A 16558-nucleotide genomic window follows, 5' to 3' on the forward strand; every position below is an offset into this window, starting at 1 on the left:
GGCCAGAAGTAAAACTTCACTACTGTAGCACTTGGTTGCCTCTGTTCTCTCTAGTACCCACCAGTTCCTGTGCATGCCATCAGAGAAACAAAATATTACTTAATATTTCGGAGGGAACAAGACACTTTCATAAAGCATTTCTTCATGTTACTGGTAACATACACCTACCTAACAAATACAGCAGTATCAAATCATGTTTTAGACTTAGATTAAATAATGGCCTATGGCTATTTAGCTGGAAGGACGTAAGGCTGGCTACTAATCCTAGCACTAGGAGGATACTAGTACTTTGCATTTATTACCTATCCAAGTGAAGGCGTACATGAAGTGTTTCGGAAAGATTATGGCACTTTTATTTTTCAAATTGCAGATCAAGAGATTAAGGCCCAATCTCCAAAATATCTGGATGCCTAAAAATGCCTACAGGTGCTTAATCAATTTCTCAGAAGCATTTCTGTATCATTAGACCCATACATTCAGTGCATTTACAAAGAACCCTTTGGACTAGATTCCACCCTGGTGGTGGTGGTCATCCTACCACTCTTGTGGTAGCTTACTTTTTCTTTTGTGCTCACCCTCATGCTCCCAAACTAGTTGAGACATAAGTTTACTAAAGTTCCAAGAACTCAAGAATTCACAGAAATGAGCTTCCAAAGCACAGAAGATTCAGACTTTGAAACAGACACATTTAAGACTGTACACTGGTCAAGTACTAGGAGAACAAGGAAGACCTATAGCTGACTCTCTTTTAAAAAGGAGAAGCACTATACAAAAATTAATGTGTTTACTCTCGACACCATGTGAGGTAGAAGTATTTTACAAATGGAGAAACTGAGTACAGGAATGTAGACGGAATAAGGTAACACAAAATACAGTGCAAAATCAGGAACGAAACTCAAGCTGCTCCATCAAAGTCCAGTTTGATGGGTGAAAAGGTATTTACCTTCAGAATGCCCTTGAAGATATTAAATACAACTGTAACCAGGCTTTGAAAATGAACACAGTACTTTGTATAAAAACACGGAAAGTTACATGCCTTGCTAAGTAGTCTAGTATAAATATAAAATACCTAGAACTATGTACATTAGTACAAATGAAGAAGTTAAACCTAAATGGATGAAAGTATTAGCACCCTACAATAAGTTTATTATATTATGTTTCCTCCTAAGGAATGTGATTCAGGCTAGCTAAGCAAAAGTGGGTTTATACTTTTTTTTCTTCAACCTTACTCTGAATTCCACACCACCCCCCCACCCCAAATCATTCCCTTCTACAGCATTTTCCAGATATTTTATAGTTCAAGATCATAGCTAATATTAGCTCACTGTAACTTTGAAATAAGCGGTTTACTCCTACTGTATGAAGAGCTCCCAGGTCACCACGCAGAGTTCCATGATGAACAAACAGCTATGTTTCAAATTAATCACATTCTTTTCATAAATCCATTCTAAAAAAAGGTCAAAACCAGTACTGCCAGTTCAGATCAAATTTACTTGTACTTTTTCCTTGGGGGTTTAACCAAAACTCATTGCAATACTGGAAGTGACACATTTCAGTCAGTCAACATTCCCATCCTAATTACGAAGTGTAATACAGCTAGAATCCTGAAGTCAGAACCACACAAACTAAGGAAGAAAAATAGCTGTCTAAAGACAAACTGCTGTGCAGAAAGGGTACTAGTCTTCGAGGGGAGTTGGAGATTTTTTGCTTTTAATTCTTGTACTGGTTGAACAATCACTGCAGTCTTGTTACTCATAAAAATTGTATGAATTAACAAAAATAAGCAATATTTTATTTCGATACCAGATCTACGGTTTGTGTTACACTGGGGCTGGCCTGACTGATATTAACCAGATATGTCTGAAACACAAAATAACATAAATTAGACATGCCATGGGACATGTACAATTAATTTCTACTAAAATGTGGATAATTAAACCCACTTCTACGCCAATTCTTTTACACTTTTAATGGTGATAGTGTCTAGTATTTTAGTAAGAGGGTAAAATTCAATAAAACGTACAAGGACAGCCATACAACTCAAAGATAATGTTTGCACAGCTTCCAATTCCACTGTGAAAATATACCCTCTCCGAAATAGAAACAGGCACTTCATCTTTAAAAATGAAGCACTCTCTTGTTCTTCAGTCATCATCAACAGTTGGCTTGATTGTCACTCCTCTTCTGATTTGACCCCAACCAATTAAACTGCAAAAAGAAAAACAGCTTATATTACTTTTAAATTAGTTAGAAACATCCAGGATAAATCAACATTCTTATGCCTTCGGTTATCACATTTTTGAATTTCCTCCACCTCTCTCCCACCAAAATATCCTACAAGATCTCAAACTGGTTAGTGGAAGCACGTAATAAAAAAGGGTGAGGGACAGAGAACATTTGTATGTTTGCAATCAGTTAAGGATACATCTTTAAACAGTAAAATAAAAATCTGAAAATTTTGTAACTTATGTTGTACTAGTGGACTGTACATCTATTCACAGTTTCATCTCTTTCACTTGTGCCTGCAGTGCTGCGTTACTTTCAAACAGAAATGAAAATTCAGACAAGATGACAGGGAGATTATAAACAGAGCTGTAACTCTCAATGAACACGTAACCTATGAATGGTAACTCAACTCTCAGGTAAGTTCTACTATTTACATTCAGTAACGTTAAGGCTCCTTTTAGGAGGCCACTGTTGCCTCAGAAAAATACGCTTGTAAAAAGAAATTAAGATTATGTTCATTTCCACAATCAGCAGGCAGTCCATGTTATTAACACAATTGTCTTCAAAACATTTCCAATTTCCAGCATGGAGATACACAGAAACCACTTGTGCATCTCAATTTAATTTGCTAAGCAGTAGGGCCTGTCTCCGGACACTATAAAAGAAACTGAAGTCTATTAGTCCAGCATTTCCTGCTTTTTAGGACCATATCCACAGGTTATAACTAGTCCACCTTTGAATTCACTGTTTCTTGGAATCACTAGCGTATCGTGTTTGCTTGGCCATTTGCTGTTTAACCTCTCTCTATATGCTTCTATATATTCTATATATGCTTCTATATATTTACTTTCTACTTTATACCTCCTGTTCATCTCTTGCTTTCGCACTTTCTTCCATCTTTTCAGTACTCCATTGCCTCAGGCTAGAAATTCCTCTTCGCAGTATCAACTGTACATTATCTTTACTCCAATTGGATTTTATTATGCTGCTCTTCCCAGTTTGCCTTCTTTCCCTTTCCTCAACTTTCAGTTTCCTTATGTTGTCCCTTTGCCCTTTCAATACAGCATAGCAGGCAACTTTTTACTAATAGGATCTTTAGAGCAGGCTGCCACTACTTGCCCATCCCAGAAACCAGAGACAAGTGGGCTTTTTGGCAAAATTTGGTCACGTTTTTCAAGTGAGAAGTAATCCACAGAAGCAGCAAAACTCATTAAAATTTACACAGTCTGTCAGTCTATAGCTCAAAAAAAGAAGCATCCTTTCTAATATAAATAGTTTCTCCTCTTCCTTCTGCTTTCCCAGACCTAATTTGGGTCCTAGTCTTCGCCCCCTCCGCCCCGCACTCCGTTCAAGAGATGTTATATTTTCCTTTTTTTTCAGGGAATAATCTCTTCCGCAATTTGTCAACTAGCTCTGAGACAGCAAGCACTGAATTCTCATCTATGTTTTCCTGTTGATCTGAAAAAGAAACACACATCCATGGATATTTAAAGCTTGGTTCGTTTTCATACAGTAGGGACTTCTTGTATCAGTGGCTATGTTCCCTTATACTTCCCCCTCATACTGTAACAGCTGTGCAGAGTCAACGGATGTAAATACCCTTATGTTCTTCTGATACTCACGTAGTCTTATGGACCATGTAATAGGTACAGTAAGCTCAATCATCTAAAGAGAAGTAGGGCACCAAGCTTAAAACGAATCATCAACCAATTCTGCTCATCATTTTCAGCCTCCAGATGCTTTTGTGCAGTCAGCCATTTTATACTGGTCCTCTGAATGGGCCGATCCAGTTGGTACTTTTTTCTTTCCTCTCTACTCATAGTACATAAAATACTCCAACCTTAGAATGCCCCTCCTCCATTCTCCTGCTATTACTTCAAGGTTGCCCTAGAAATCACACACAGCTCAGTGGGTTGAACATCACTGACTCAGGTGTGCACAAAGACAGGCTTTGGCTCAGCATTACTAGAATTTCAAACCACGCTACCGACACAGCCTACTGTTAGCTCAATTACAGCACGGCTGTTTTGGCAACAAACCATGAATCTCGGATGTTTCCTTGCCTGTTAAGTAATACATCTCTGCCCACTATAATGATTCTTTCAAAAGAGGCTAGAAATACAATGAAGCATCCCACAATAATTATGTAAATGTCTTAGGAGAATTCAGAGGAATTTTAGAAACAGACATACACTTAACCTAGTCTAGAGCAAGATCAGATCCATGTATTTTTTCGTTAACAACGTAACAAGGTACTCTACCAATTTAGCACCAACTTACCGCCAGTGTTTCTCAACTCTTCGACTCAGGGCAATTTTTTCTCCCACTTCTGTGCATACTGGGTTAGTTAGCACAATCTTCCCCAAATCAGCCTTTACTGCACTGACTCTCCCTCCGGTAGATAAGGATCCTATGTTTACCATTAAAACTTCATTCTTCGATAATTTTTGCACCTAAAGACAGACATACAAAACTCATATGAAACAAACTTTAGTATTTAAAAAAAAAATACCACAGACAATAGTATCTTCTGTTACCTAGCTGCACATACTGTATTAAAAGCGTAAACAGTCTCCGATACTGCTACAAACCAGAATGTTGGCCCTGTTTCGGCTGGGACAGAGTTAGTTTTTCTTTTTAGCAGCTAGAAGAGCTCAGTGTTTTGGATTTAGTCTGGAATTCAGTATGAGAAGAATGTTGATAGCGCACTGATGTTTATAGTTGGCACTGAGACATCAAGGATCTTTCAGCTTCCTGCGTTTTGCCAGAGTACAGGACCACAACAGGCTAGGGGGGAGCACAGCCGAGACAAAAGGTCCACAACTCCCCTTGTGATTTGAATTTGTATTTAAGATCGAGGGCCAAATTGGCCAATGGAGTATTCCATATCATGCAATGTCATGCCCAGTATATAGATGAGGGTGGACCAAAAAGAAGAGGTCTTGTTCTTCTGGGAATTTTCTTCCAAAGGCTCTCTCAGACTCTCAGAGTTCTACTTCTCTCTTGTTTTCTTTTTGGGCCTCTCACCCGTCCAGGATTGCAGTGTTGGGACTTACCTGTCTCGGAACCATTTGCTGGGATGGGAAAGGTGTTGGTCACCGAGTGGTGAGCAATTATACTGTGCATCACTTGTTTGTACATATTATTATATATTTTTTCATATAATAATATTATTTTAGCATTATTACTTTTAATTTTATATTATTATTAATTGTTCTTAACACACAAGTCTCCCTCCCTCTTCCCCTTTAATTCTCTTTCCCATTCCCTGGGGGTGAGGGAGGGTGAGCAAGTGGCTGCGTGGCATTTAGTTGCTGGCTGGGCTAAACCACAACAAATGCTATACTATTCTTCTAAATAATCTGGATATTCTCTTTTCCCTTATGCCTTCATACATTAAAATGATTTCTCAAAAAAGAATTCGTTTCCTAGGATAAAGAGAGGGCTGAAGCACTTCACTTATGGTTGCATGAAGCAGTTTAAAGATTTCAATGCTAACAGGGAAAACTATGATCTTTTAGTTTTGTGTAAAACGGACCACAGAACATGAGATTGTGCCGTGCATCAAGTTCAGTTTCTTTTCAACCACAGTGTTTCAAAAATACTTAGTTTTTAAAAATTCTTCAGATAGAGAATCTACAAAAAGCAGTTAAGTAGGAAGTAGATCAGTACACATATAAAACTAATTATTGCACAAATGAATAGGCTGATAGCAAAGGAAAACAACTACCAGTATGTTTAGAAGAATACCTGACTTCAGGACACACAAATATTTTATGCTACTTTAAACTATTCTGACATGAATTACTACTCCTCTGAAAAACATTCTTCTACATATTAAACAAGCAGATAAATTTAGTGACAAGCATATACGAACAAGGAGAAGAAATTACTACGTAAGATCAAAAAAAATGTATACACTAATAAAATTTAGCACAAGAAGAGAAATCAGGAAAACCAAAAAGGGGTACAGACCTTTGCGGCTTTCTTGTCTCCTTCAGTGCGCACACCTAGTAGTCGTCTCAGCAAGAAATAGGAAATTTCTAGCTCTGTAAATATTTCCGGCAGTGCTCCAACCGCACCAAGAACCTGGCCCACCATTCGGTCAGCCCGACACAAAGTTGGATCAATCTTAGTTCCAACACCTACAGCACAACAAGGAAAGTCACAAGGAGTAACTGAAAGGTAGCTGTCACATTTATGCATTAAAACATTTGAAGGAGATCTAAAAACAACAAACAGAGTGTACTGGGAATTCCCTGTTACCTGGACAGCACTTGCAGAATGTCAGCAAGACTGTGAGCTCTGTCTGAACAGATGAAGAAATATGCTCCTCCTGTTAACGTCAGTACAATTCACAGTGCAAGTTGATCTGCATTGGCCAGTGACACTCAGGAAAATTATTTATTTATTAAATATGTAATTTCCACACTCATGTTGTTTTCTCCCTCTCTCTATATATGAATTATTTGAAATTGCTCATAGCTTTTTTGTTTACTACTCTGGAATTAATTGTTGCATGAAACAAAGTGCTTTCAATAAGCATGAAGAAATAAATAAATCTTTTCCTAAGAGAACATTCTTACCTATAAGACCCCCTGGAGCAGCATATTGTAGATCATTGTGTTCAGCAAAGAGTGACACAATTTTGGAAAATATTGGCTTGCACATGAGTTTTCCTTCACTGTCCTTGGACACAATACCAGGCCGGACCTCAATTTCTTGACCCACCTAATTACAAAAGTGAAAAAGTGATTACCTGGTTGGACTACAGAAACATAAAGCTAACCACTAGTCACAGATAAGACCTACTTATCCCAAGATCTACTATTCATATAAGTCCTTAGTTCTGGGCTACTGCAGAACTTCTAGGATTTCTGTTGCACTATTTACTGCAATTAAACCATACTGAAAGCTCTGTATCTTATAGCCAATGTAACAATTGCTTTTCCTTTCAATACAATTTGTAAAACTACTGTAGCAAAAATCTTTATCAGCAATAATTCCAACATTTAAATTTTAGTTTAGTTTTTTAAAACAACGTTTCATTTAGATATGTTACAGCACTGAGAAAAACTGAGTTGATCATTGTTACTGATCAGCATCAATAAACCGCAAGAAAAAGAAAATACAAGTTGTATAAATGTTCAAAGATGTCGTTTGCTTTCCAGTCTAGCTGAGCAACTTCTAAAGTTTCCATCTATTGACAGTATCCCACAAGCAAAATAAAAAATCAAAATATAAAGAATACTTAAATGGAAAAGTGGGACACGCTTCTGAGGTACTTTTAAAGTTCTTTTGCTCCCCTCTTCTCTCCAGTAATTCAGCAAGTAAAAGTGGTATAACAGGAAAAAAATTAGCACTCTCAAATTTTGTAAGCAATGAAATCAGTATTATGATTAGCAAAAGTTAAGACTATAGTAATGAAAATATATTTAAAAAATAAAAATTAGGGTTTCTTATTCTGGTATTTTAAAACAGGAAAGCAAAAAAAGACGCACATACAGAAAGCATAAGTGCCATCTGACCATATTCTAGTTTACAAAAAAAAAAAACCAAACAATTACATAGATTCATTTTGTACTAAGCATGCAAAAGCTCTAGTCATTTTTATCATCACAAACCTCTAGACAAGAGAGGGAAAAGGTTACCTTTAAAACACCCTTTAGAATACTGCCACCAGCTACACCTCCCTTAAGGTCATCAACTTCACAGCCAGGCTTGTTGACATCAAAAGATCTAATTACTGAAAAGAAGAGACCATAACCAGGTTTATATTTAAGACTAGGTTTTTAAAGAATCAGTGTCTGTCTTTAGCAACTTTGACTGCTTCCCTATTCTTATGCAGGTATACACACATTTATAAATATTACAAAAACGTAATTCAGGAAGAACACTAAAATATGATTAATATTCTGAATTTTTAAGTAAATAGTTGATTTTGTTCTCAAAACCATTTAAGCTGCTCATACACATAAATGTTTTTTAAAACTGTTTCTGCACAGCAGCAATTAAGTTAAAGACCAGTAGCTGAAAAATAAAGCAATGATCAACCATATTACAAAACCTCCTCAATATTCGCAACACCAATTGTGAATACTGGAACCTTGTCTTAATGTAGTCAGTTTACGCATTCCAAACATGTTTTGTAGGTCTCCCATGTTTTATGTAGGAAAAAAGGAGGAAACAAGTAGATTCATTATAGTGCAACTGAATTTCACAATACGCTGGACAAAAACTAAGACTTTGACCATTATATCCAGGACATAGGAGACTATCATAGACTAACAGAAAATCTAACAAGGCTACCTGTAAGATTTTCATGGAAATTATTTAATTTTAAAATTCAGCAGTTTGTCAGTACTTTGTTAAATCTAACCTAGATTCATAGCAACTAAATGAATGTTTTTAAGATATAGCTAAATTTATCATCTTTATTGCATTTTAGTGGTCATACACATAGAATATATACAAAAACCAGCAATTACCTCAAATAGATTTAACTATAGCAATTAACTACGAACAAACAATACAGCTGTCAGAAGACATGCAAGTTTTAAAACAAAAGTGCCCTAAATGCTCCTTTTAAACCTACCTCTGTTTTAGACCATTCAGCAATATGCTATTGTACGTGCAGACACACGCAGCAGCTGGTTCAGCACAAAAGCCCAGACCTAAGCCTTTACATACCAATAAGCCTTGGTTCGGATGTGAAGTCTCGCAAAGGGACTGGGATCTTCTTCACTATATACTCGCAAACTACCTCAATGTTGTACTTCAACTGTGCTGAGATTGGAATTATTGGAGCTCCTTCCGCAACTGTACCTAAAACAAAACCAGGTTCAACATCAAGCCTTAACACAGTATCTGCAGCAACATGACCAAGTGCTCTGTCATTGTTAAACACACTAATGAATTTCAAGGCACATTTTACGTGTATTTCCCAAAGCAGTATCAGAGCATTTACCCTTCTCGTTCAACATCTCAGCTCAAACCAGCCAGACCTACTTTTCGAGGCATTCCGAAACAACCCTCGTGCTGCCTCTGGATCATTGTGTACTGAAGAGCTTTACAGTTGCTCTTTGAACATTGTTTGAACATTGTGCACGGTAATCTTCTGCTCTAAAAGACAATTCACTTCCTACATTGTGATCAGAAATATTCTTCATTTCCTCAGAGAGATCGGGTGTCTCAGCATTTGATACATCAGTATTAATTTTACAGTCAGATTTCATTCTGACAAACTGAAATTTCTATCAATTTAATGATCAATGCTTTCAAAGTTTTGCAATAGAAACACATATTTTAGAAAAATCCTAGTTTTACAGAAGGATGCTTTTAGTTATCAAGGCCTGTCAGATATTATTAGTTTTAATTATATCTATGTTTCTTGTGATAACTCCAGTTCTCACAAACTCCAATTCACACATCAAGCCACTCTGACATAGCTGTTAGGAACAGCTTAAGCACGGCAACAATTCTGAACTAAAAAAAAAATAAAAAGATCCACTGGCTACTTTTGATAGTGACAATGTAGCTCTGCAGCTTTTCACATATCCCAACTAAAGCAGATAAGCAGGGAAAATAGTGGAAGATCCTGGGAAACATGAAATTCAAACACTAGACTAAAGTTGAGCAGAACTTTATGAACAGCATAGGGTAACACCGCCTGAACCAGACTTACAGAGAGAGATGAAAGACGAATCTTTTGGGATTAGATAAAAGTAACTAATGCATTTATACCTATAAGGCGCCCCTAACAAGTGCTGGTCAATTTTCTCCTGTGCTGCAGTAAAATCACAGTGCAATCTCTAGCAAAGAAACAATCCAAGAAGAGACAATATCAAGAAGAAGCCACAAATTCAGTGAAAGCTACTAGACAAGAGCTATTGCTGTTAGTTTTACATCAAGCTCTGACCCACATCCATAAAGTTATTGTACATAAGCAATCTGACACAGGTAAGAAGCACAACTCCAATGGTCTATTTTTCAGATTAACAGACTACGTACAGAGGAAGGTTTTCTATAAACACACAGAAAACCACTATGTCCGTGTCCCAACACAGAAGAATTTCCATCATTAACTGGATTTCTGCTATTAAAAACTTACCTTGTACAAATGCAAGAATCTGTTCATACTGTTCTTTAGCCTGGCTCTCCTTCACCAAATCAATCTTATTCTGTAGAATCAAAATGTGTTTCAGTTTCATGATTTCTATAGCAGCTAGATGCTCTGAGGTCTGGGGTTGAGGGCATGACTCATTACCAGCTGAAAGAAGAAAAGTGACTGCAATATAGAAACTATAAAGATAGACAAAACTCCTACCATCAGGACATCTACTTTCCATTGCATCTTTATTAAAAAAAAAAAAACACAGTCAGCTCTCAGTAAACTACCTGTGAAGCATCCAAGTCAATAAGCACCTGCCTTTCTCCAGAAGTGCTGGCTTTACCATCCACACAATGTATGACCAATGACAGGTTGCCAGAGTCCCTCACTATACTTGCTCCCAATAGAAACATTTAAAATTTCCAAAGATACTGCCAGCTAACTTGCATCTACTTGATTTATTCCACCCTCTAGGCCTCTAGACATCTCAGTGCTGACTGAAGCTTAACGGACAATTCACCTTCCAAGAAATATCTTAAAATTCTTTAGTGTTTTCTTATCACCAAAGCCATAAAAATGCCAAAATCCCCAAACCATACAACACACAATAAATACGTGAAGCATGTGAATAGGGCAGTTATCAGCATGGTTTGGATTTCAGCCATCTAAGAAGCCAACTTTGGCCTGATGTGCCATTATGATGTTTAATCTTGAAGCTTGGTCTATCACACTTTCTAGATCTAAACAGGCAGGAGGAAAGACATCTTATCAGCTGTCTCAGGTGATTTAAACTACGATATCCAAAGTTGTAATTCTTGTTTGTTGACATGCCCTATCCAGGTAATGTAATCGCTATCACTGTAGAGCACTACATTGTTTTACAGACACATAAAAATGAGTTTTACTCACTTCCAGTTGTTTGCAAATCAGAACAAAAATTCTATGAATCGAGATAAATCTCCTGTACCTTGATTTTGTCCATATTCATCTGAGTTTTCAGTTTGTTTTGATGTTTGTGTACTCTCCTGCATGGCTAAGGCTACATATTTGAAGCAAACTGAAGGTTCAGAGAAGCTCAAAATACACCTGTAGCTAATGTATTTCCATAAAATGATATAAATTTTTACAGTACTATGCCACTACAAGGTTTCATCTTAGCCAACTCATTTTCTATCAATTGAGCCAACTACTAGACTAATGTGCATGCATAGCTATGTTTAAACAAACCTACCTTGTTAGGGTACGTTTTCATTGTAGCATCACTTAATTTTCTTAAACATCTCAAAAGCGTTCACTTGTTTTAATCGCTCACCCACCTCAATAAATTTTAAAACTGACATAAAGTTGCTTCGTGATATTAAAAAAAATAGAGCTCTGCTTTTGTGTAGCAATCATTACCTATCAACAGTAAAGCTGCATCCATTACTGCTGCACCGTTCAACATCGTAGCCATCAAAATATCATGGCCAGGACAATCCACAAAAGAGACATGCCTGTTGTAGAAGAAGGTTGAAAAGAAGATCAAAAGCCAATTATCAACAATTTCTCTGACTGATTTACGTGAATGGCTAAGCAGACACAAAGGTTAAAAGCATTCTTAAAACAGATAGATGAAATAAACATTTCAAGACAGATGCTGAGAATTAATATCTTAAAAATATTTTCATAAGAACACAGACTACTGAAAAGCTACTGAACAGTTTTTTCTCAGTTTTAAGATTCGATACCATGCATCCATAGTAGGTAACTGCTTTAGTATTTCACAAATTTACTTATGTTAGACTATATTTAAATGCACTAGAATAAAACTTTGAAAAAATACCAAACCAAAACCAACAAACCACAAGATTTCTCTCTTGAAAGATATCGTCCATTCTCCAATTTCAGAAAACTCTGCATTTTTAATTACACTATTGTAATTGCGTTTGACTTCACAGATTTATCTACAGAGACGACGTTATAGCTCTGGGTTCCAACCTTAAGATTTTATTGCGCAGACCGTAATAGTTGATTCACTGCATTCCTGCCTGAACCTACTTAGTCAAGAAAACTTGTTTCCTGGTAGCATGCCACCAAAAAGCAAGTGACTAATTTGCTGCTTCGCTGACAATGTTAAAAATCTACTATAAGCAAATAAACAGCAAGACAAAAGAATCCAAAGCTTTTAACCAATAGTCTAACAATGGCTGCACAACTGTCACGCTCCAACAGAAGTTACCGTTAGAACAAGCACTCTACCAGGAATCTGAGGAAAGGAAGGAAATACGTGATTACAGCAGTATGTGCATGATGCACATAAGCATGAACTAGGCATCTGGTCATACAACGGTCCTTGTGACTACGCTGGTTTGAGCGATCATTGCGAAGACCCACGTAACAACTGTTGTGGCTACTGTGCTTGCATAATGGCCACACTATGCTTTCCTAGAAATTAAGTAAACAAAGGACACCTGGCCTCCACTTAGAAGCCTGATCTCATTTCAGGCATCAGGTTTTCAAAGATCCATTTTTATGAACTTTGAAAACTTTTCTGCCTCTAGGAAGAGAAAGTTTAAAAAAGGTCACCCTTCAGAAAGGAATTTTAAAGATGCATTTGTACAGCCCACATTAGTTCTCATTATAACGAGAGGCTTTAAAATGTACTTATACTAATAGCAGAAAAAAATCTCATTTCACTTCAGAGTCCTGCAAATACCCAATGACAGAAGACATTGCTGTGCTCTACCATGGGCCACGCATCATGACTAATAAAAACAAGGCAGTTCAGATGACACCTTCGATCAGGGGTGTCCAGCATCTAAGAACACGCAGTCTGCCATAACAATTCAGTCAGCTTGCAGTTCAATCCCGACTGTTTTCAGTTCTGTAAAAGGAAGTTCACATAAAGCAAACACGATTTATACCATTCGTTTTACAGCAGTTACCTGACTAGTTTAAAGTTCCCTTTGGTGCCAGGAATGTCTGTAGGGAACTCATCCGGGGTGCTACTTCCACAGGATCGGTAACACTCTGGCCGGGAACAGCTTGGGTCATCCAGTTTGTAAATCTGTAATTTTTAGAAATGAGAAAAAGGTTAATTCATCAACAGTTAATTACATCCACACTGAAATATATTAGCAACATATTTGCTAGATTTATAGTAATGACTCACCTTTGCATTAGCGTAACCCAGCTTGATTGTGATATTTCTTTCCAGTTCATTTTTAAATCTGACAGTATGAACTCCAGATATAGCTTTGACTACTGTCGACTTTCCATGGGCTACATGACCAATTGTACCTGTTTTATAAGCAAATGTTTGTCAATAAACCATTATTTACTTTCGTGCAATATTCCATTATGATCCACACATAATCACCCCAAACTCTCTGTAGCCCTTAAGTCCAGAGCTCCCATCAGAAGCATGTATGGGTTTCCTAATCATTTCTGTTTAAAAAAGATCCTAAATTGAGCTCCCAATGGACAGGTCTTCGCATTTTCATGAAACTCATTCCAATGCTTAAAGTTAAGGTAAAATAAACTTTGCTTTAGCAACCATTCCCCCCTTCATTCAACAGTGTTCTTGAAGTAAAATTGTTGCTTTTCAAGTTAAAAGGGCTTGGCAAATCTCGTCCTGCATCTTGATAAAATGTATAATAAAACACTGTATCTATATTGCTGTCTGTTTCAGTAAGAATTTCTTTAAAATGTTGTCACATAATACCATATGCTACTGCATGAGTACTAGAAAGAGTCATGTGAATGCTCCACCGCTTTTTTAGAAATTTGTTTTTACCTATATTAATTGTTGCTTGTCTGCTGATGACTTCTGGTGAAAGAGGCGTCAACTTGGTAACATCCTGTATGAGGGAGATTTTAGAATTTATTCATCTCGTATCTAAACGTGTAGAGAGTACTATATGTATTTTCTTTAAAATAAGTCAGTAGTTCGATTCAGCAAAATCCAACCAAGCTCATTGACATAATTCTAGATATGCGTTCCAGTCTTTTAAGTATGTGAAATGGGACAAAAAGTGAACAAAAACCTGACTGTAAATAAGTATAGGTTGCAAATCAAAACACTGACTGTAAATTAGCATGGGCTGCAAGGTGTTAAAGAAAGATGGAAGTAAATAAGACAACGAAAAAAATCAACAGAAACTCTAGCACACACAAAACCCTTATCTACCCCCAAACTTAAATTACACGATGGGCAAATTCAAATTAACTTTCCATGGGCTGCATGGAGAAGTACACCTACATTTTAAAAATAAAGGTTTGTCAATAAACAGTTGTTTAATTGGTATAAGGTTCCATTACAGTCAATATATAATTACAACTAACAGTTTGGAGTCAGTAGGTCCAGAGATTTCATTAGCATCATGGATTTAATTTGGTTTTATTTAAATGGCTACTTCTTCCTCAAATACTGTTATTTCTACTTTAGGAACTAGACAAAAATTCTGCTGTCCTAAATAGGCTGTTACAGGCATTAATTGACTTTAAGTCATGTATTGTTTACATTGCTACACACAGGTCTGTGCATATTAAATAAACATGTCTGTGTAAAAACGTAAGCTTACTCATTTTATTCTCAAGTATTACATGACTAAAATGCTTGCATTCAATACAAAACAAGTTTTGTCCACCTAACACAGGCAAATCAATTTATATTTCTTGTACATTTAAATTAAAATTATTACACACACTGAAGGCAACAACGGGAACACGACCTGCAGATGGCACCATCTAGTAGGGTGACAAGCACGTAAGCATGATGCAAATCCTGTCATCAAGAGAATTGTTCCTGGTGCACATAATCATGCACGCATGCGATTCCGCCTTCCCCCTCCCCCCCGACTGGTATAAGGCTAATGTCAGCTATAAGCTCCAGTCAATTGCAAACATTTAAGGGCCAACTGAAAAAGTACAAAATAGGCCTTAAAGGTAATGTCTTCTGACCTCCCAACTAGGCCTATCTGTGCTCTGACTGCCAAATGCAACGGTCAAAGAAGGAAAGGAAGTAAAGAAACTTCTAAAAATTACTAGCATGCTTCACCGATGAATATTAGGACGCTTAGCTATAACACAAAAAGACTCCTTGTGCTCAAACCCAAGAATACCAAACATTTTTTATTACTATAAGGACAAATACGTCCTTCTAGTTCGCTGAGGGCAGGCAGCAACAGGACTTTCGACTGGTTTTGTCTGCACATACATGTGAGAAGTGACACAGCCCAGATGAGACATTTAGTAAGCAAGACTAGCACAGAAAGAGACTACTACAACTGGTTTTCTGGGTAGTCGAGAGAACGTCTCGAGAAGGCTGGCAGACAATCCACCTAGCCCGCTGGGGAAACAGAACGCCAATTTATGATTCTGCTTCGGAGAGAGAGAAGCCTTCAACACCACCAAGCAGGACAGCCCTAAGAGGAAGAAAACTGCACGACTCCACCACTGTCGCACGCAGGCTTCGCTCGCAAAGCCGGGCCGCCAACCCGCCGAGCCCGGGCCTCACCCCACCAGCAAGGGAAGCGCCTCATCCAGCCAACCCAAACCCGCTGTGTCCGGCCTAACCTGCTCCCAGCGCCGCCGCCATGCCCGCGCCTACTTCCAACTACCTCTTCCCTCGGCCCCAGCGTGCTGGGATCCGGCCGCCCGAGGGACCGCCGCCTTCCGCACTCCCTCGGATCTCACCGGCCGCGGCGGGGCCTGAGAGGAGGCACGGATCCCCTCAGCCTCCGAGCGCCGCCCGCCCGGCCCCGCTGCCCGCGTTCGCCGCTCCTCGGCGCCCTCGCCCGCGGCCACCCGCCCCCGTTCCTGTTCCCGTCCCCTGGGCGCCCCGCGGGCGGCTCTCACCAAGGCGGCGAGGTCCTGCCGGCTGAGGTGCGGCTGCCCCAGAGTCACTCCCGCCTCGTCCCCCGCCATCTTGGCCCGAAGAGGAAGGGAGGAGGCTCGCGCGGCCGCCTGACCCCCGGCTCCGCTCGGCGGCACCACCGCCGGCTGGCGGCCCAGCACCCCCCGGCCGGGAGGCAGACGCTCGGTTCGGGCACCCGCCGCGCTGGGCGGCGCGGAGCCGCCGCCAGCCCCTCCGCGGGGCGGAAGCGGCTCAGGCGCGCCGCTGGGCAGCCCCGAGAAGGACCCCCGTCGCCCTCGCGCCGGGTGATGCAACCGGGCCTGCCGCAAGCGCCGCTCCGCGTGCGCCGGCGCCGGCAGGGCAGCGAGCGCATGCGCATGCGCGGG

General features: G+C 39.1%; 1 protein-coding gene across 1 annotated transcript; it reads right to left on the reverse strand.

Annotated features, from left to right (window-relative positions):
* Window positions 1-1770: 1770 nt before the first annotated feature.
* EIF2S3 (eukaryotic translation initiation factor 2 subunit gamma) lies at window positions 1771-16279 on the reverse strand. Its single transcript, XM_086618715.1, has 12 exons — window positions 16175-16279; window positions 14112-14175; window positions 13488-13615; window positions 13261-13382; window positions 11735-11829; window positions 10337-10495; window positions 8917-9051; window positions 7878-7972; window positions 6813-6957; window positions 6202-6371; window positions 4507-4679; window positions 1771-2208 (listed from the first exon to the last, which is right to left on the reverse strand). Exons 1-12 carry the CDS (start codon window positions 16241-16243, stop codon window positions 2145-2147), a joined length of 1419 nt encoding a protein of 472 aa, XP_086474841.1. The 5' UTR covers window positions 16244-16279; the 3' UTR covers window positions 1771-2144.
* Window positions 16280-16558: the final 279 nt, after the last annotated feature.

This window comes from Tauraco erythrolophus, chromosome 1 (assembly GCF_009769465.1).
Source record: "Tauraco erythrolophus isolate bTauEry1 chromosome 1, bTauEry1.pri, whole genome shotgun sequence".
Taxonomy (NCBI): Eukaryota; Metazoa; Chordata; class Aves; order Musophagiformes; family Musophagidae; genus Tauraco; species Tauraco erythrolophus.